This window comes from Notamacropus eugenii, chromosome 1 (assembly GCF_028372415.1).
Source record: "Notamacropus eugenii isolate mMacEug1 chromosome 1, mMacEug1.pri_v2, whole genome shotgun sequence".
Taxonomy (NCBI): Eukaryota; Metazoa; Chordata; class Mammalia; order Diprotodontia; family Macropodidae; genus Notamacropus; species Notamacropus eugenii.
In genome coordinates this window covers 238,645,221-238,666,780 of record NC_092872.1, presented here as the reverse complement: position 1 = coordinate 238,666,780, position 21,560 = coordinate 238,645,221, and the positions used below count along the sequence as shown (strand labels likewise).

General features: G+C 44.3%; 1 protein-coding gene across 4 annotated transcripts in view; it reads left to right on the top strand.

Annotated features, from left to right (window-relative positions):
* The window catches only part of CDH23 (cadherin related 23), a 597,280-nt gene that overhangs the window by 547,320 nt on the left and 28,400 nt on the right, over positions 1 to 21,560 (top strand). For all 4 annotated transcript variants that reach the window (XM_072628247.1, XM_072628248.1, XM_072628249.1 and 1 more), the window contains exons 37-45: positions 3,340 to 3,561; positions 4,061 to 4,180; positions 5,376 to 5,556; positions 11,521 to 11,654; positions 12,787 to 12,996; positions 13,872 to 13,979; positions 16,392 to 16,494; positions 18,463 to 18,588; positions 21,128 to 21,331. In XM_072628247.1, the coding sequence (XP_072484348.1) occupies positions 3,340 to 3,561; positions 4,061 to 4,180; positions 5,376 to 5,556; positions 11,521 to 11,654; positions 12,787 to 12,996; positions 13,872 to 13,979; positions 16,392 to 16,494; positions 18,463 to 18,588; positions 21,128 to 21,331 (1,408 nt within the window). The remainder of the gene's footprint in view (positions 1 to 3,339; positions 3,562 to 4,060; positions 4,181 to 5,375; positions 5,557 to 11,520; positions 11,655 to 12,786; positions 12,997 to 13,871; positions 13,980 to 16,391; positions 16,495 to 18,462; positions 18,589 to 21,127; positions 21,332 to 21,560) is intronic.

Genomic DNA, 21,560 nt, shown 5'->3' with positions numbered 1-21,560 from the left:
AGCATCTTCTACATTAAGGGATCAAAGGGCATGGAACATGATATTTCAGAAGTTAAAGGAACTAGGACTAAAACCAAGAATCACCTACCCAGCAAAGCTGAGTATAATACTTCAGGGGAAAAAATGGTCTTTCAATGAAATAGCAGACTTTGAAGCATTCTTGATGAAAAGACCAGAGCTGAAAAGAAATTTGACTTTCAAACACAAGAATCAAGAGAAGCATGAAAAGATAAACAGGAAAGAAAATTACTAAAAATTAAACTGTTTACATTCCTTCATGGAAAGACAGTATTTGTAACTCTTCAAACTTTTCTCAGCATCTGGGTAGCTAGAGGAAGTACACACACACACACACACACACACACACACACACACATACACACACACATATGTATATAAAGAGAGAGACAGAGTACACAGGGTGAGTTGAATAGGAAGGGATCATATCTAAAAAAAATAAAATTAAGGGGTGAGAGAGGAATGTATTGGGAGGAGAAAGGGAGAAATGGACTGGGGCAAATTATCTCTCATAAAAGAGCCAAGAAAAAGCCTTTTCAATGAAGGGGGAAAGGGGGAGGTCAGAGGGAAAAAGTGAAGCTCACTCTCATCACATTTGGCTCAAGGAAGGAATAAAATACACACTCAATTTGGTATGAAAACCTATCTTACAATACAGAAAAGTAGGGGAGAAGGAGATAAGCGGGGGTGGGGGGGAATGATGGAAGGGAGGGCAAATGGGAGGAAGGAGCAATTATAAGTAACCACTCTTGGGGAGGGACAAGGTCAAAAGAGAGAATAAAAGAAATGGGGGGCAGGATAGGATGGAGGGAAATACAGTTAGTCTTACACAACATGACTAGTATGGAAGTCATTTGCAAAACTATACATATATAGCCTATATTGAATTGCTTGCCTTCTCAGTGGGGATGGGTGGGGAGAGAGGAAGGAAGAGAAGTTGGAACTCAAAGTTTTAGGAACAAATGTTGAGTATTGTTCTTGCATACAATTGGGAAATAAGAAATACCGGTAATGGGGAATAGAAATTTATCCTGTCCTACAGGACAAAAGAGAATATGGGCATAAGGGAAGGAGGGATGTTAGAAGGGAGAACAGATTAGTGATAGGGGTAATCAGAATGCTCAGCGTTTTGGGGTGGGGGCCAGCGAGAGATGGAGAGAAAATTTGGAACTCAAAATTTTGTGGAAATGAATGTTGAAAACTTAAACTAAATAAATAATTTTAAATTTAAAAAAAGCATTTGAAAAGAAAAAAAGACACAAAAGAATGAATCTTTAATAATGCAAATTCAGTCACAACCATAGAAGATGGGAGAGATCTTTTTTGATAAGGAATGGGGGCTATTTACCTACAGCTGTAATATGGCTAGCTAGATACGTGGTTTTGTAGTCTTACAAGCACAATATAGTAGAATGGACCCTGTAGTTAGCATCATAAGGCTTGGGCCCCAACCATATTTTCCTAATTACTAGCCATGTGACCTTGGGCCAATTGAACAAGAGGATCTCTAAACCTCTGCCTGCTCCAGATTTATGATCAGATATCCAGGATTTGAATTTCAATCCTACCTTGCTATGTGGGTAATTGCTGGACTTCCTGGACCTCAGTTTCCTCAGAAGGGTAGAGATTTTTCTGCAGCAGGAAAAAAAATAAAAAGTTTCACCTTCCCCCACCCCCATATATTGAGTGAAGTTTCTGAGTTGATTTACATGGACTCAGGTAAAAACCAGTAGGATGATGGAAATTGAAAGGAATCTTCATATTCAAACATAAAAAGTTATAGGCAACATGGTGTAGTGGGTAAAGTAGTGACCTGAAGATTAGGAGGATATAGGTTTAAGACCTGCCTCTGGCAGGTACTAGCTTTGTGGCTAGGGGTGAATCACTTAGCCTCTCAATGGCCCAGGTAACTTTCTAAGATAAATATCACACTGAATTCTAGGTCCGGGCCTCTCCCCTAAAACAAAACAAAACCTTAAAGTATAGTCTCCATTCAAACATAGATAATGCTTAATATCTTCTTTGCCTGGCTGGCTGGATGCCTCTGTCCATAGATGTGACTGACAAAGGAAGTGAAATAGCAATACCACGGCCTGGGCCAAGAAGGAGGAAGATGGAAAGGGCAGGATGGAAGCTAGTGAAATGAAAGATTTGAAATGAATGGTGGTGTCTAAGTAATCTTCCTACTCTAATAGCCTATGACCAGCTCTCACTGAAAAAGAAGCTAAAAGTACTTCTCAGCCCTCTTTTTTTTCCTTTTTTTAATTTGTAAATGATTGTATATGAAACTGTGATTCTCTATTACATAAACATTCTTTCTTTTTTCAAATATATAATAAATTTAAAATGATCTGGGTTCCCCTCTGTAGTTCTTCCTGCTCTCTTCTGTGTATTTTTAAAGTATTTCCTGAACACTTTGTTCTTTAGTTTCTTTTTTTGCAACTCTATCTCACTCCCCACTTCCCTCCAAAAATTCTCCCTATTCAAAAAGTTAAAGCATTTCTTTAAAATGAGTAATTATATTCAAGCAAAACAGACTTATGTGTTGGTTTTATCTGAAAATGTATGTCTTCTTCTTTACCTGCAATCCATCACCTCGCTGCTAAGAGGTGAGAGATAACAGTCTTCTGGAGTTGTGGTTGATCATTGCATTACACAGAGTTCTTAAGTCTTTCTAAGCTGTTTTTATTTACAATGCTTTTGTTAGTTGTCCTGGTTCTGCTCACTTCATGATGCATCAGTTCATGTAAGTCTTCCCAGGTTTCTTTGAATCCATCTTTTTTGTCACTTCTTATGACACAGTGATGTTCCATTGTATTCATATACCATACATTTTAGTGCCCTAGCTCGAATGACTCTAGTTTGCCATAACCCATTGTCTCCTTATTGCCCAACTCTGCCTGTGTATAGACTTTTCTCTCCACTTGTAACCTTCTAACACCCTGTCACTGTTACTTCTCCCTCCCTCAATTACTGCCATATCATGAAGAATGAGCCCAGTGTGGGCCAGAAAAGAGCTGGAAAACTTTTCGATTACAAAGCTTCTTATATAATATTTAGTAATATTATTGTTATAGAGCGTTAATCATTTTTTCCTCAGTGCCTGGCCAGTAATAAGTGGTAAAGAAATGCTTGTTGGTTAATGATAGAATGTGCCCAGTTTTGTAGGATAGGTAGTTTAGAATTAAAGGTGAATTTCCCTGGCTCTTTTGTTGACTCAATTGGAGCTGCTCAGCATTTCTTATTCAATAAGAAATCTTGCCATTTTGCTTGAGAAGCCCCCATTTTGACTCTTTTTTTCCCTCATGGCTTTCTCTCTAGGCTACCACCCATGTCTACGTAACAATTGTGGATGAAAATGACAATGCACCCATGTTCCAACAGTCACGCTATGAGATCTTGCTGGATGAGGGCCCAGACACCCTTAACATCAGCCTCATCACAATCCAGGCACTTGACCCGGATGAGGGTCCCAATGGCACCATAGCCTATTCCATCATCGCTGGCAACATCATCGACACCTTCCAAATTGACAGTGTCATGGTCAGTGCCCCCCTCTTTCTTCCACTCTAGCCTGGTTTGGAGAGCATGGATGTTGCAACTCTGCTTAGTAGGGACAGGCAAAATCTCAAAAGCTGACACTAGGTGGACTTCATGGACAAGGGAAACTTCAGGGAACTAGTGGGGATCTCTGTATTGTCTGAAAGAATCAGGGGCAGAGGCATGCATCCTGGGGTTCAACAGGAATGGGGAGGAACCTGGAGCAAGGAACCTATTGAGGGAAGCAGTGTAGCATTTTCTACTTTTTCTGATGGTGTAGAGGGCATAAGAGTCAAAATCTAACCTATTAATCTCTCCCTAGTCCCTGGCATCTATCAATGCTCCAAGTCCCTCCTTTAGCTGAGTCCAGTCAGCTGCAACAGGGTCATCACACTGCAAAAGACAGCTGAACTTCTCACCCATGCTCTCTATTGTTCAAAGGACCCCGTGGCTCCAAGATTTTTGTATCTCTGATCATCATACCCTGTATGTCTCTCCCTAGGGAGTCATCAGCACTCTGAAGGAACTGGATTATGAGATCAGCCATGGCCTGTACACTCTAATTGTCACTGCCACTGACCAGTGCCCTATCCTATCTCAACGTCTCACTTCTACTACTACGGTATGTGATGACTCCTCTTCCTTGAAAAGGGTCCCCAACAACTCTGCTGAGTTGGGGAAAGGGTAAAGGGCATCATACTCTCATTGAAACAGCACATGGCTAGTTGCCCTTATGTCTCATCTTGTCTCTCTCTTTGATGTTGTGTGTGACCTTGGAGATGTCACTGAACCTCTTTAGGACTCAGTTTGCTCACCTGTCAAATGGAAATAATTCTATTTACCCCATTTTCCTCACAGAGATATTGTGAAGATCACAGATGACAGGATACTCAGAATTGTATAATAATAAAATCAGTATTACCTAATAGTGTTTTACAGTTTTCAGAATATCTATAAAAATATCTTCTATGATCCTCACAACCACCCTTTGAGGTAGGTAGGCAGCAATGATCATTCCCATTTTTTAGATAAGGAAACTAGGTTTTAGAGAAGTTAAGTGACTTTCTATTGATACCAATGCTGGAATTAGAATCTAAGCCTTTTGACAAAGCTGGGATTATAGAGTCAGGATCCCAAAAGATCTAAACAGGTCAGAAAATTGAGTTGAATAGAATCAGATGAAATGTATTAAGGATAAATGTAAAGTCTTGCACAAGTTCAAGAAATCAATCTCAAGGTCCAGGAGGAATGTTTAGACAGCAGTGTCTTGGACAGCAGCTCCTAAAAAAGATCTAGAAGCTAATTGGGGATGTGAAACTTAAGTCAACATGGCAGCCAAAAAAGCTAATGTCATCTTGGGCCATGTTATGGTAAATGTAACTACAAGGAAGAAGGAACTAATGGTCCCAAAGCCCTGTTTAGAACATGTCTAGAGCCTCCCATTCTATTCTGGTTTTTAAAAGACTTTCATAAAATGGAGAAGTCAATCAGAATGATGAAAGGCCCTGAATCTGTGCCATAGGAACATCAGTTGAAAGAATTGGGGATATTCCCTCTGGCAGAAAAGGCTCATGGGTGTATGGGAATTCTCTTCAAGGACCTGAAAGCATTTTGCAAAGATGTCAAGAAGGGATTAGACTTGTCCTCTGCCCCAGGAGCTTCAGAGCCCTGGAAGTTACTTACAGCCCTTTCTGCCTTGTTGAACACAGGGAGGGTATGGTTGAGGAATTCATCCCTATGATGAATCCCTCAGGATTCCTGAGACAATCCGGAGAATTTTCACAGGCTGTGTGACTAAGTTCCCATTCTCCTTACAGGTGCTGGTGAATGTCAATGATATTAATGACAACGTGCCCATCTTTCCCCGGGACTACGAGGGGCCCTTTGATGTCACAGAAGGCCAGCCTGGGCCCAGGGTGTGGACATTTCTGGCTCGGGATTTGGACTCAGGCCCCAATGGACAAGTGGAATACAGCATCATGGCTGGGGATCCTCTGGGTGAGTGATATTCGAGAGCCAGGATAGACCCTAAGGGGAGCTAATTCCATCCTTCACCCATCCCATGGAAATGGACATCCCCAAGTCAGTAGATGTACCCTAGATTGTCCTTTTCCATAATATCCTGAAAGCAATCTATTCTGCCTGTTTACCTCTAAGCACATAACACATGTTCACAAAAAGCTCCATACACAAACACATGGGACCACATCTTCATTCAAAGAGTAACAACAGCAATACCTCACAGATCTGTCTTTATGGTGTATGGAGCGCTTTCTCCACAACAACCCTGTGAAGTAGGTAGTGCCAGTGTTAGCCCCATTTTACAGATGAAGATACTGAGGTGAAGTGACTTCTAAGGTCAAAGAGCTAGTAAGGGATGCTCCAAACCCTCCCAGCTGGGTCAGCTCTCATTCAAGCTCCCTCAGGGCCTGCTCTTTGCCAAGGGATAGTAGAGCAGGAATTCAATTGGCCATAGTTTGTTGAGTGCCTCCTATATGCTAGGGCTTAGAGGTGAAGGACCTACAGCCTCAAGAGCACATGTGGCTTTCTAGGTCCTCTGGTTCGGCCTTTTGACTGAGTCCAAATTTTACAGAACAAATCCTTTTATGAAGCAGATCTGTTCTGTGAAGTTTGAATTCAAAGGGTCACACTTGAAGACCTAGAGGGCCACATGTGGTCTCAAGACCTCAGGTTCCCCACCCCTGTCTAGGCCCTGTGCAGTATAAATAAGACAGTCCCTGTCCTAAGGGAAATTAAAATCTACCTGAAGCAATGAGGGATATAGTCAAACATAAAACCAAATGTGATCAGGCTTGAGGAAGGCACAAAGAGCTGTCAGAATTCACGGGGTCAAGGGTCACTCCTAGCTGGGGATTGTAGACAGGAGAGAAATCAGGAAAGGTCACAAGGATGAAGTAGCATTTAGGGGAGCAGCCTTGTAGATTCATATGTTTTACAAATTTTTGAGGTGAAAACTAGTTTCCTCAGTAGTACTCACACCATCCCCCCAGAGGAGACTACAGAACAGAAAATGCTTATGACGTGATCAATTATAGTCCAGAAAAATATAACCCAGCACCATTAATAGCGCCTATCTTTAAGGTTAATCTGGTGAAGTTTTGCATGGTGCTTTACTCATTGTGAGGGAGGTAGCACCCATGTCATTATCTCCATTTGTAAGGAAGAAGGTGAGGAAACTGAGGTTAAATGATGATGGAGGTCACAGGTAGTGTCAAGGAGCCAGTTGGGCAGTTAGTCAAGGTCTTCTGACACCAAGTCACAGCTGGCACTTATCTATTGTTTTCAAGTTTGTGAAGCATTTTACTCTATGTACATAATCTCATTGGAGCCTCAGAATAGCCCTGTGAGGTAGGCTTTCCTGCCAGGAAAATTGAGGCTCAGGTGAAATGACTTAGCTACAACCATACAGTCAGTATCAGAGGCAGGATTGGAACCCAGGTCTTTCTGATTTCAAATCCAACACTTTCTGTATGCTTTTTCTGTACTATATTGCCTCTGTAGTCCAGGGATTCTTAGCTGTTTTTGTGTCTTGCATCTAGCATCGTGCTACAGCCATCTTGTTTTTGCTTTATAGAGCCCATTGTTCAATTTTCAGTATGAACATTTATACCTTTGAAATTGGCAAACTCTATAAAGCAGAACTTGATTTATTGTTTTGTTGCTTATCCAGATTTGAGGAAATGATGGATTAAATGTTAATAATGCAGATTAAACTTATAGGTGTATAGTACATACAATGTTTTCCAAGAGAGTCAGTTGTTAAACATTTACCAGCATACCACTGCCTGGTACCCTATTACAGCCCTCCTTAGAATCATGTTCTTGAATGTATACAATGAAATGCAGAAAACTGGAAAGGAAGCTAATTCTACTGAAATGCAGTTATCAGATTGTTAAAATGTATTCGTATTAATCATTGTAATATAGTAATATTAATGACATTATTAATATAATAACTTATAATTATAACAATAAGTTCACAACCCCCACCAGGGTAAAGGTTCACAAACACTGAACAAATGTAAGCCAATATTATTGTAAGATCATTAGAAATACTCGAGAGCTGATGTCAGTTCTATTCAATCACATCCAAGTGTTTGTTTGCATCATGTGATATCTGATATTTGATCTGGGTATGACTCAAATGAACTGGTTGCTAGCAGGGCATTAACCAGCAAAAAGCCTTGGTCTCCAGGAGGTTGTCAAAGGCTGAGGAGGCCAGATACACCAATGGGGCTCTCAAGAAAGACTTGGTGGCTAGACTGCTTAGTGCCCACCCTATAGTGGGCCTAACTAAGACGAGTTCTCCCTAGCAGGACCCTAACCCTGAGATGCCAGCATCTGCCCATCCCCACTAGGCACTAACAGGGTGGGGCTGGCTTGTCTCCCATACCCCAGAACAAAGCACCCTGCCTAGAGATTATAATCCAGCAAGCAGTGCAGAGAAGAGTCCCTGCTCCGCGCCACCCCACCCCCACTGACCCCCACTGACAGAAGCAGACTGGGGAGCACAGGGAGGGGTAGAAGGTTCCTAAGAATGTGTAGGAGGTGGGAATCCCCATTTCTTTAGAGACACAGAATATCAGGCTCAGGAAATCCTGCTCCAAACAACATCCGTCAGCCCCACAGGGAAACTTGGCAGCCTGCTGCTGATGGGCGGAAGGGGCCAAGGGACTTGCCTGGGTTGAGGCCAGGTTGGAAGAATGTAAGGGACATGGATATGGGAGGGGTTGTTGGGAAACCTTGGCTGTAGGTTTGCCTGTCTCTTATGTCCTTGTAAAGTCAGAGCAGGAGAAGCCCAAGGCCAGGCTGGGAAAGGGTGGGCGATTAAGATAGAGTAGACAGGCAGGAAAGATTGTGGGGGAAACCAGGACTCAATTCTCAGCCTTAAGCCTGCTATTGCTGTGTTAAGTGGTGCAGTGGATAGAGCACCAGTGCAGGAGTCGGGAGGACCTGAGTTCAAATCTCACCTCAGACACTTGACACTCACTAGCTGTGTGACCTTGGGCAAGTCATTTAACCCAAATTGCCTCATCCTGGGTCATCTCCAGTCATCCTGATGAATATCTGGTCACTGGATTCAGATGGCTCTGGAGGAGAAGTGAGGCTGGTGACCTGCACAGCCTTCCCTTACTCAAAACAAAGTCAAGTGCAAGTCATGTCATCATTTCTCTGATGGCATGGTCTTCTTAGGCAACAAAGGATGAACACAACAGCAACAACGATTGCTGTGTGACTTTTGGCTATTTGCTTTCCCTTTCTGGGACTTAGTTTCTCCCAGTTGTCAAACGGAGGAAGATGAAAAATAAACTCTTACCCCTTACAACCTCCTGGGTTAAGCACTAGCTTCTCTGAAAAACCTAGGGGTGGTTAACCTAGCAAGCCAGGGTAGTTTCTAAAAATGGAAAAGGAAAGGGCATGGACCTTGCCAACTGCATCATGGCCTCCTGTCACAAATGGCAGACACATGGAAAAGTCAGAGTTTGGTACAAATCTGAATGGGCCTGAACAAAAATGAACATTGGTGTAGAATGAGACAGAGATGTGGGTGTAGAGCCTGCTCTCCCTGATGGGGTCATTTACTGTGTAACTGGTCAAGTGGTTCACCTTGCCTGGCCTCAGCTGCCTCCTCTAGGTGGTACAGTAGGTGGAGTGGTGGGCCCCAAGGCAGGAAGACCTGAGTTCAAATCCTGCCTCAGAGATTTAGTAACTATGTGATACTGGTCCCGTCAGTGAACCTCTGCCTCAGTTTCCTCCTCTGTAGAAAGAGGGTAATAGCACCTGCCTCCTGGGGTTCTGTGTGGCTTTGATGAGGTAATATTTATAAAGCACTTAACCAACCATAGAAATGCTAGAGGGGGCTAGACTAGACTGATGTTTTAGGGTCTCCTACAATTCCAAGTTTCTGTGATTTGGTGGGTTTTGGTCCAAGGGTAAATGCATCACCTCAAACCTGTGGTATTGAGGAAAGTATGCTGCATTTGTAAGTCAGAGGACCTGGATTCAAATGCTGCTTCTGACTCTGTGTGAACCTGGGTACATGCCTCCACCTCAAGACCTCAGTTTCCTTATCTACAAAATGTGCCTCTAAGGTTCCTTCCAGCTCCAGATTCGGTTACATGATTTCATATGACTTGGCCAAGACAAAAGAGCCAACAGGTGCCTCTGAGTATATGAGGGGAAAGGAATTGTGGGATAAAGGATGGGGAGGAGAGATTCGTACTGGGAGACTGTCCTCCTGCTGTGCTCAGCCAAAGCCTTTATAGAGCTGGGCTTGTGTAGAGGTGTACCATGTTGTCACCCATGCTGGGTAATGAGGGGCAGGGGGTGGCCCAGACTGCCCCAAATATGTCTCATGCTGCTCTGCCACCAAACCTGAAATTCCATAATTTTGTCAACTTGTTGTTTAAAAATGAACATATTACCAACTCTAAGTGATGTATTACACCACCAAGTCTTTCATGCTAATGAACTTACCAAATGATTTTCCTTGGGTCAGTGTGAGGGCACCAGTATTTGAACCTAGAGATGCTTTGCAATGAAAGGTGAAACAGCTGTGCCCTGGAGGTTGTGCCAGGGTGGAGTTACCCTGGATTTCAAGGGTGTATTTAAAGGCATTGAGGAATATCCTCGGTGCTGTTGGTAGACATGAAGTGTGAGAAACTAACTCCTAGGCAGGTGGAAAGGGGAACGGGGAGAGCATCAAAGGGAATGGGTGAATTCAGAATGGGAGAGAGGAAGGAGAGAAGACAGAAGGTGGAAGGGGAGTATAGAGAAAATGAAGGAGGAATATAGGAGGAGTGGGCTTATGGATAGGAGAGAGAGAAGGAGGTTGGTGAGAGCTTCCAGAAGCAAACAGAAGAGTGACTAGCTAACTGGGCAGGGGAACTTGATGTGAGCAAGTATGGGGCTGGGGTTCCCAAGGGATGCACTCTAGACCAGTGCTATCCTCGGTGTTGCAATGCCCGTATCATCAAGTCCTGCATCGCCCAGAACATCCAAATGGTGGGTGATCAGAGAGGAGGCCCATAATCCGCCCTAGAGCACAAGCCATGGTTGACCACAGTGTGACTGCAGAGGATAAGACCAAGACAAGCAAAGCCTGGAGAGAATAAGAGGAAGGGAAGAACCAAGGGGACATATTTTGCAGGCCAAGAGCAAGCCCTGGCCTGCTAATCCACACCTGGGGGCTACAGGCATTAGTGGGGAACAGTTGGGCATTGAAAGCTGAAGGAAAGGATCATTTCCCCATTTTACAGGTGGAGAAGCCAAGACCCAAAAAGAGAAAGTGAATTGTCTAATATCAGATAGCACACCAGGGATTGGACGAGGAACAGACCTTGGGTCTCTTGCCTTCCCTTTTCTCCTAAATTCTTTTCTTACACTCCTCCCCCTTTCCCCAAGCCCTTGACATTTCAAAACATTTGTCCCCCACCCCAGACCTTGGCATATACTTCTTCAAATTTAAAATACATTTCAGGAAGGAAAAGCAGAAGCACAAGCCCCTCAACCCTGGCTTAACCACCAGTCCAATAAGATTTCTTTTTTCTTTTGTAAAAATCTATATTGATTTCTTTTGTTTCCTTATCACCTTTATGTCTAAATATATCCTTCCCCAGATCAACAAATGGTCTCATATATCAAAGAATTTTTTAAAAAGAAAAAGAAAGAAGGAGGAGTAGGAAACAATATGGCCAAAACTAACCCACACACCAACTGAGCCTGACAGTATTTACCACATTCTAGACCCAGAGCCCCCCACCTCTGCAAATAAGGGAGGGCTGGTACATTTTCTCATTCCTTGTCCAAGGCCAAGCTACAATGAATTCTCATTGAGAAAGGGGAAAGGTGGGAGGGGAGAGGGTTGGGCTCCGTTCAGCTCAGATGAGACTCCCCAATCCTTTGCTTCCTCCTGAATCTGGTTCCTGTCTTGGCCTCCAGGTGAGTTTCTGATCTCTCCTGTGGAGGGAGAGTTGAGGGTCCGGAAGGATGTTGAGCTCGACCGAGAAAACATTGCTTTCTACAACCTCACCATCTGTGCTCGGGACAGGGGGATCCCCCCACTCAGTTCCACGGTGAGTCTGTGTGTGGTGAATGGCAGATGGATCTTCTCATCTACAGCTGCCCTCTCTTCCTTCTCCTCCTCCTCCTTACCTCTGGCCCTTGGTGGGCAACTTTCTTCTACCCAAAATTATAACAGGATCATAGAAGGTCTTCAAGGTTGATGCCATCTTCTTTTACCTTAAGACCAAATTTCATTGAGCCCCCAGAGTGATGGCTAACTTCTCTGGGATTTGGACTTTCCTGGGCTTCAGTCTGCCCTATGCTCATGGCTAGGAGGCAGCTGTCTACATTCTAGGAGCCAGTACCCTAAACTCCACCATAGACTTACCTGATAACCATAAGGATTTGCTTATGCAAGCTAGGGGGCACAATGGGTAGAGCACTAGACCTGGAGCCAGGAAAACCTGAGTTCAAATTCAGCCTCAGACACATATTAGCTGTGTGATCCTCTGACTTTATCTCTGCCTCAGTTGCCTTATCTGTAAAATTGGGATAATAATAACACCTACCTCCCAGAATTGTTGCAAGGATAAAATAAAATTATATTTCTAAGGCATTTTGCAAGACTGAAAGTGCTATATAAATGCTAGCTACTACTACTACTACTACTACTACTACTACTACTACTACTACTACTACTACTACTACTACTACTACTATTACTACTACTACTACTACTACTACTACTACTGATTGCTGTTATATAATTTACACAGTAGAGCACAGCAATGAGGATGCTATCCCTCATGCCCTAAGTGGTCTAGCCTAGCATTTTCTGTGGTGAGGTCTAGACCTTCATGTCTAGGAACCTCTGCTAAATTGATTTCCCTCCTCAGAACCTTTTTCTTCTCTTCCTTCCCCTTTCCCCTTCTTTCTCTTTTTATCATCTTCCTCCTCTTTTTTGTCCTTCTCTTCTTTCCCTTCACCTTCTTCCTTCTTTATTTTCCCCAGCAGACTGTAAGTTCCCTCAAGGCAGGGACTCTTCTATTTTTGCCTCTGTATGGCCAGTGCCTAGTGCATAGCAAATACTTTGTAAATGCTTATTTCAGTAAATTGAATTCCTCCTTCTCTGTTTCCCCCTTCTTCTTCCTCTCCATTTGGCCTAGACTCATACTGTTGCCTTTTTTCTATCTTTTGTCCCAGATGCTGGTGGGAATCCGCGTGCTAGACATCAATGACAATGACCCGGTATTGTTGAATCTGCCCATGAACATCACCATCAGCGAGAACAGCCCTGTGTCCAGCTTTGTGGCCCACATCCTGGCCAGTGATGCTGACAGTGGCCCCAATGCCCTCCTCACCTTCAACATTACTGCTGGCAACAGAAACAATGCCTTCTTCATCAATGCCACGGTGGGACTCCTTTTCTCCTCTTGATTCACTTTGGGCAGTGATTCCTATAGTACACACACACACACACACACACACACACACACACACACACACACACACACACACACACACACACACACACACTTCTGTCCCAAGCCAACCTCCAGCACTCACACCAGCAGAGATGTGTACTGATCTTGGGAGCTCGTTGAACCTCTTTCAAGATTATGCCTAACCATATCAAAAAGTCAGAAACCATACTCCTTTCCTTTGCGCACTTTTCCTCAGCCACCCTGAGACCCATAAAGAAAAGAATATCTATGCCTTTAATGTGGTCTCGGGGACCTTGGTTTGAATGTTATCATCATCTTCCTATTCCCATCCCTGCCTCCACCTTTCTACTAAATCCTAATCCTTAGCCTCTCTATGAAGGCTGATCTGCCTTTGGTTATGACCCACTTGGTGCTGGGATTTGCTCCATGGACACCACTAGCTTAGTCTATTATTGGTATATCTGTCTACTTCAATGTGTTCATCTTAGCCAGACCATAATGCTCCTTGTTCTATTATGGAGACTTAGCCCTCACCTCAAGGAGGTGAGGGGGGACCATTACATGCATGTTTTTCTGCGAATTAAATTGTGTAAAAAAATTAAAATCCAATTTCTTTGGCAAACTTTATAGCCATACATAAACCAAGGCTGGGAAACACTGCCCCCCAGAGGTCAAGAACCATAATCCCCTAAGCCTCCTACAGCGGCTGCAATTAATCCTGCACTAGGGCCAAGGGGGTGGAGGGTCTCAGAACAGGGGATTTTTCAGGTGCAGAGGGCCCTCCTCCTCAACTAGACCCAGATCACCTCACACACATATTCATTTCACATCTTCCCTTATCAGACAGGGATAATCACTGTTAACCGACCCCTGGACCGAGAAAGGATTCCTGAGTACAAATTGACTATTTCTGTGAAGGACAACCCAGAAAACCCACGCATTGCCAGAAGGGTGAGTGAGTGTCAGCCACAAGGGCAGGGTGGGAATGGAGCAAGGGACAAAGGGTGAGATAGGAAAGTGGGAAGACTCCTCCTTCTTTTCTGTGTGTGACCATCCCAGGTCACACAGGCACACAGGTGCTCCTAGGCACAAGGGTGCTCTCCACAGTCCTGAAAAGATCCTCAAATGCCAATTAGATTGAATTATTCTTCCCTTTGCCATTATCAAAGTAAGGAGAAACAGTTTATGTCAAGGTCACCATTTTAGAAAGTCTCTTTCTTCCCCCCTCCCCTTCCCTGTGTGGTACAGTGGAAAGAGCAGAGGTCACTTCCTTCTCTGAATTTATTTGCTGATCTGTAAAATGAGAGGGTTACACTAAATGAGAGTTTAGGTCCCCTCTAGCTCTATATGACATTATCCTAAAACTAGATTATCTCTGAGCCCTCTGAGCAAATGTTGAGGCTCTCAGTCTCTCCCTCTCCTTCTTTGTGTTGTTCCCCCTCTGTCTTTGATTTCTACCTTTTCTCTTTCCTCTTTCCATTTGTACTTGCTTCCTTTCTTACATATATCTTAGGGATGCTCGTGGTGAGGGAGTGGGGAGTGTGTTGTAGAAATGAGAAAACTTGGCTCCCATTTCAAAAGCACAGACTCTCAGTTAGAGGAAAACTCAGCAGCTGTTTGGTCCCACCCAGGCCTGAATAAGACAGACCTCTACAACATACACAAGAGACGTCATCCAGTTACTGCTTAAAGACCCCTGGTGAAGAGGAACCCACTCCCTCCCAAGGCAGACCATTCCACTTGGAAACTGCTTTCATAAGGAAGATAGATTTGGGGATTTTTCTTACATCAGGTCAAAAATTTATTTCTGCCCTTTGGGGTCAAGCAGAATAAAGCTATGCTTGAAGAGAACTCTCATGCCAACCACTCCTCCAAGTTTCTCTTCCACACTTCATACTTCTCTAGTCCCCTCATCATCTAGAATCTCCTACTCTACTCCCCCACTCATCTACTCTTGGCTTCAGTTCAACTCTATTCAGTAAGTGTCTACAGTACACAATTACTCAGTTGTCATTGGGGCAGGATGCCCAAGTCTTACTTAGTATAATTATGAAGTCATTTGTAACCATTCTACTGAGCCTTTGGAACTCTATGGGCTTAATGTAGGCACAAGGGCAGGCACATGCTGCCTTCATGCTCTAGAAAACTGAAAATACCACTTTGGTCCCTTGGGGAAATGTGCAGATGATTGCACTTGTGAGGACATGATTAGGACAGATGTCTTGATGCTTCTTTTTCTTCCGGTAAATAAATAAATATTTATTATATACCTACTGTATGCTAAGGACCATGCTAACTGCTGGGGATACAAAAAGAGCAAAAGACAGTCCTTATCCTTACAATCTAATGGATTACTCATATCAACGAGTATAATCCCTCAACCAACACAGATCACCACTTCTCTGGGCCCTAGTGGATGGTGTTTGGAAGTTGCTGTGACCAAAGAATTCATTAGCCTATGGCCAACTTGGCTTCTCCCAACTATAGCTAGGCTGGTCCTCAGATCACAGTCATTCAGTCCCTCATTAAATCCATACTTAAAACATTCCTTTCTTGGTAGAATACAAGACCTTGCACCCTGCTCCCTTAGCCTTGGAGAACCCAAGTTCACCTTCCCACAAGGCATCAGGGGACTTGACTTTGGTCAAGGGACAGAGCAGATGAGTAAGTAGAAAGAGGAAACAAAATCCACAACAACCTCAAAAATGTAAATGAAAAGAAAGGTGGACTCTGAGTAACTAGAAAACCAAGTAAACAAATAAGTAAACATACTGCCCTCCTCTCAGCAGAGAGGTATGCAAACAATGTAGATACGCTTTCCATCCATGTCACAGTGTCAGATGTTTTTACTTAACTGTTTTTCTTAAAGGGAGGCTTCAGTTTTGGTAAGAGGGTGAGGAGAAATTTCCAGAAATGACTAATGTAAATGAAAAAGACATCAGTAAAACGTTAAGAAGAAAAAAAATAAACAGATGGGAGTTGTCCAGGATATGACACACGAGGACAAAAGCAAGTTAAAAAGCTGGATTTCAGGGCCATGGCAAGCCATCCCAATAACAAAGTTACCCATGATTTCTGAACCCCAATTTCTCCAGATTCTGAAATAGTTGTAATAATGCCCGTTGTACCCTTTCTCAGGAGGTTAGGACCAAATGAGAAATCACTGGAAAATAGGAGCAGGCAGACAAATGCAAAGTGTCATTGCTTTCCAAAAGTTGCTGCTCCTCCCTTCTCCTGCTTCCAGATCATCCATCTGGGGTCCCATCTTCCTATGTGCAATTGTCTGCCTACAGTACCTGCTTTGAGAGAGTTAGCCCCTGTCCCTACCCTCTCGCACCACCATCCTTCTCTTCGCCCCCATAGGATTTTGACCTGCTGGTGGTCTCACTTGAAGATGAAAACGACAACCCCCCACTCTTCACTCAGAGCACCTACCAGGCAGAGGTGATGGAGAATTCTCCTGCAGGTATGTGCAAAACCTACCCCTGGGAAACCCCTAGGCACAGTGCCAGGGAGGCTGGGGAGATGGAAGGAGGGAAAGAGAATGTCAATTCAGTAAGCTACTTACTGAGTCCCTGATCTGGGCCTGGGCTTGTGCTAGACAAAGGAAAATAGAAACTTTTCAAGGATGAGAACTGGTCATTTGGTCAGGCATTACTCCTAGCCCAATGCCTGGCGCTTAGTAGTTCCTTAATGATCATCTTGTTGAATTGAATTAAACTGTGGAAGTTTCCTATGGAAGGAGAAGATGGACCCTTGTCACAATAGCAAGACCATAGGGCAAGAGTTACCAGCTCCATCTCTAGTGTTGTCACAGCCTCCATGAAGCTTATCAGGACTTTAGGGCAATTTATATCGGCCAGGTGGTAACCACATGATGGCAGTGGAAAGGAAGCCACCTGTCCTAACCTAGCAGATCTCAAGGGCTGGGGGACCTCCCATTGAGTGTGGAGGGTAAGGGATGCAAAATTCCAGAGAAATCAAAGACATGAGCCCCACTTTTAAAACTGCTCAATCTAGTTGAGGAGATAAGACACACTAACTTGGAAAATGATGAAATGGCGGATCATGGCAGTTGATGAGGAAATGCTGAGCCCTCTAGTGACTTAAGGAAGGAGGAACTGGCTATAACTTGGAGCATTCTAAATCGGCCACCTTCAGAGAAGGAACCCCAAAGGCTGGCCCTGGAAAGCTGGATTTGACAAAGACTGTGAACTGGGCAGAGGCTTTCCTCCCAAGGAGCAGAGGAGGTGGTGTCAGATCAGTCATCAAGAGTTTTGTAGGCAAGATTAACCCTCTCATAGTCCTCTCTGTATGCCTCCACTCTAACCCTCCACCCCAGCAAGAAGAGGCTGTAAAAGGCATGCCCTACCCCACTTAATGCCTGCATACATGCTGCCCCCTCCCTATCCTTACCAATAAATCTCCCCCCAGAATCTGAAGATCTCAGGTGGCAGATATCACTCCACTACCAGCCACAAGGACAAAGCAAGGCATCTGTTTCTATATTAGTCACCAAACCTTGACTAAGCTGTGAGGGTAGCAGTCGTCGTAAGACTGGGGATACGGGGGACTCAAGTCAAGGTAGACCCATGTGACAATGATTAGATAAGGTGAGCTGCCAGGGAGCAGTCGTTGCCCAATCACACACCCCCTGGTCACTGAGGCTGGAATGGTGGAAATGAACCTTCTGGTGCATCTATTTACACACTCATAGCAAGGCAAGAATGAATCTGGGGAAGGAGCCTAACGTCTCAAAGGACAGCCCTTCCTTACCCAATCCCCAGAGATCGGATTCTCTCACACTTACAGATGTGTGCCCACAAACATGTGAACACATACAAGAGATAACCATGCGTGTGTTCACATGCACTGAAATACTGAGGTCCTGAGTACAGCCTGCACTTGCACGTGTACACATGCACTTGTAAATATGCATAGTTATATGCACAAATACAAAAAGGTACACACAAACACATATATGAGTGGATGTGGGATGCTACACATGGGCTCAAATTCACATCTGTATGTGATCATGAATGAACACAGGTACCCACACCTAGCCACTCATGGACAGACGCCTGCATGTCAGAGGGAAGTCAGGAAACTGCCCAGAGACCATCCAGGCTGACTCTGCTTCAAAGGCTCCTAGGAAGGCAGGCCCTGGCCCCCGATGGGTTGCTCACAGCTATGTTTGTTTTCTCCCCCAGCAGGGCTTTGAGGCTGCTCCCCACCTGAGTTCAGTCTGCCAAGGCTTCTGCAGCCACCGCTCCATCACTTGTCTCAGCCCCTGCCCCCACGGGGGTCCTCACCCCATCCACCTCACTCATCCATTGTCAGCCATGGGTCACTTGGGGAAGTGGGAAGAGGGAGGGGGCAGTGGGGCCTCAGCTCCTTCCCAGAGATGATGTCTGCCTTTGTCCATCTCTCACAGGGACTTCCATCACAGTGCTGAATGGGCCTATCCTGGCCCTGGATGATGACCTTGGCATTAATGCAGTGGTGACCTACAAACTCCTAGGAATACAGAGTGACCTCTTTGACATTGACAATGCCACTGGTGAGGCCTCCACTCCTCCATTTCCCAAACCCCTCAGTTCCTTATAAAGTCCCCTACTGGGGGAGATATTTATTCTCCCAGGGCTGGATTTTCAACAGCTGGACTGGGCTCTGTCCACATATCAAGTTGACAGTCAGATTTCATCACCACCTCTTATCCTTTGTGGTCAGAGCAGCTCCAGTTGGCCCCCAAAGTCCTTCCCTTACCAAGAGGTGAGCACATTGTTATGGGGCCCCTCAGAAAGGAAACCAGAATGAAAACACTCCCAATGACTGTGAAAGAGATGGTGTCTTTCTCCCATTTTATAGATGAGGAAGGTGAATCTCTGAGAAGTTAAATGATTTGCCCAAGGTTACACAGCTAGTAAATGTCTGAATCAGGAATGGAACCTAGGTCTCCTGTCTCTGGGTAATGTCCTCTTGCCATTCTGAGGCAGCTAAGTGGGTACTAATAGCAACAAGCATTTCTATAGTGCCCACTGTGTGCCAGACACTGCTAAGCACTTTACAAATATTGGAGCAGAGAAAGACCTGAGTTCCAATCCAGCCTTTGTAATCCTCTCTCTCGGGATTTGTCATCTGCAAAATGAGGATAATAATAGCACCTGCCTCATAGAGTTAAGATAAAATAATGTCTGTAAAACAATAGGTAAAAGCTACCCATTACTGTAATTATCATTCCTCCATCTTGCTGTCAGTAAAGACTGTTTGGAACAATAACCTCAGGGCTAAGTCTAACAGCACAGCTGCCCAAGGAGACTCCCAAACTTACTACAGCTAAGCAAGAAGTGAATTTCCTGCACATCCCCTGCTAGGGAAACTCCCTTGCTTTTATCCGTGGTTAGGAGCAAATGAAATGCCTAACAGAGAGATATTTTGCCAAAGTTGCTCATTCCAAAGTTTGACGTTCAAACAGCAGGTCACCAGCAGAGTTTCCCTCCTCTGCTGGGTTTTTTTTTTTTTTGTCCTGTTATATAGAAGATATTCAGTAAGTGAAAGTGATACCAGCTATACTGAACTACTGGTGCTCCTGGGCTTTTCATATACAACCTCATCTCTCCCTAGTATGGATCCCCAAACTGAAGAGCCTGGGTGGCTTACAAAGGAAACCCTTGCTGTCTGCGCCTACATACACCCTAATACTAAACCCATAAGCAGACATTGTGTCAGCTTGAAGGATGGAGGTGTCCAGCAGCTCCCCACTATTCCAGCTTAGCAGTTGACTGTGAAATCTCCATGTTTGGGAAGGAAAGAGTCTAAGGTCTGGGGAGTTTCAAAAACTCTCCCGATCACTGGCCTGTATTCGCCATCGTGGCCCTTACTATCCACTTGGAAGAATATTCTGATGGTCAGAGAGACAGCAGGGATACAGAGAAAACTGCCTTCCTCCCTTGGGCCACAGGAAGCTTAGACAGATAATGCCACAGCTGAGAACTTTCCTCTCTCAAGACTATCAGCCTTTAGAAGATAAATCACACCTTTTATCCTAGGTAGGAGGCTGAAAATAAAATATTTGAATCTCTCTCTTATAGAGCAGTTCCAGCCTGATTTCCAATCAGCCCTAATGTCATTCCTACAGCACAGGGTACTCTCAAGGATTTCATTAGGGGTCCTGGGAGAGGACCAGCAACTGGAATGATGAGAAGAGAAACAGCTATTTTAAGAGGGAAATGACTTTTCCTTTCTCTCCTCTCTTCTTCCTTTTTTTCTGTGGTATGTAGGTAGTACAGTGGCTAGAATGCTGGACCTATACTCAGGAAAACCTAAGTTCCAGTACAGACCGAGACACTTACTGTCTGTGAAGCCCTTAGCAATTCTGCCTCTGCCTCAGTTTTCTCATCTGTAAAATGAGGATAATAGCAGCACCTCCTTCCCAGGGTTGTTGTGAGAATAAAATGAGATAATATTTGTAAAGATTTTTGCAGAACTTTAAGTGCTATATAAATATTAGCTGTCTTTCTAATTTTTACCTTTTCTCCATTTTCATTCTTTCATTCATTTTTATTTTCTCTGCCTGTTTTCCCCCATCTCCCTTCCTTGTTTTCCCCAATTTTTCTCTTTTTCTAACCTTGCTTACCCTGCTGTATCTCTTCTCTCTAACCCTACATTCCCTTTCTCATTCTCTGTTTCTCTTCCTTTCTCTCTGTCTCTGTGTTTGTGTGTCTCTCTCTATGTGCCTCTCTGTCTCTTTGTCTCTCTGTCTCTGTCTGTGTCTTTCTGTCTCTGTCTCTCTGTCTGTCCCCCTCTTGTCTCTGTGTCTGTCTCTCTGTCTCTGTCTGTTTGTCTCTGTCTCTGTCTGTCTCTGTCTCTGTCTCTCTCTGTCTCTGTCTCTCTGTCTCTGTCTCTCTCTGTCTGTCTCTGTCTCTCTCTGTCTCTGTCTTTGTCTCTCTGTCTCTGTCTCTGTCTGTCTCTGTCTCTGTCTCTCTCTCTCTGTCTCTCTCTGTCTCTGTCTCTCTCTCTTTCTCTCTCTCTCTCTCTCTCTCTCTCTCTCTTCCTTCCTGTCCTTCTCCTTGCTCCCATGACTGTCTGTCTCACCTTAGGTGTAGTGGTGGTGAAGCAAGGTGTTGTGATTGACCGAGAAGCCTTCTTCCCACCCATCCTGGAGCTGCTGTTACTGGCTGAAGATATTGGGCTCCTCAATGGCACTGCTGAGCTTATCATCACCATCCTGGATGACAATGACAACCGACCTACATTCACTCCTTCAACCCTAACTGTACACCTACTGGAGAACTGCCCTGCAGGTGAGAGAGATCCCTGGGGACACACAGGGTCACAGGTGCCCCGGACTCATAGTAAGGTAGAAGGTGGGAGTCTGGCCCTCATGGGCCATTAGTTTATTAGGGGCAATATCATCAGTCAGTCAATAAACATTTATTAAGCACCTACTATGTGCCAGACAGTGTGCTAAGTGCTAAGGATACAAAGAATGACAAAAGACAGTCTCTGCCCTCAAGGAGAAAAAAAAATCTA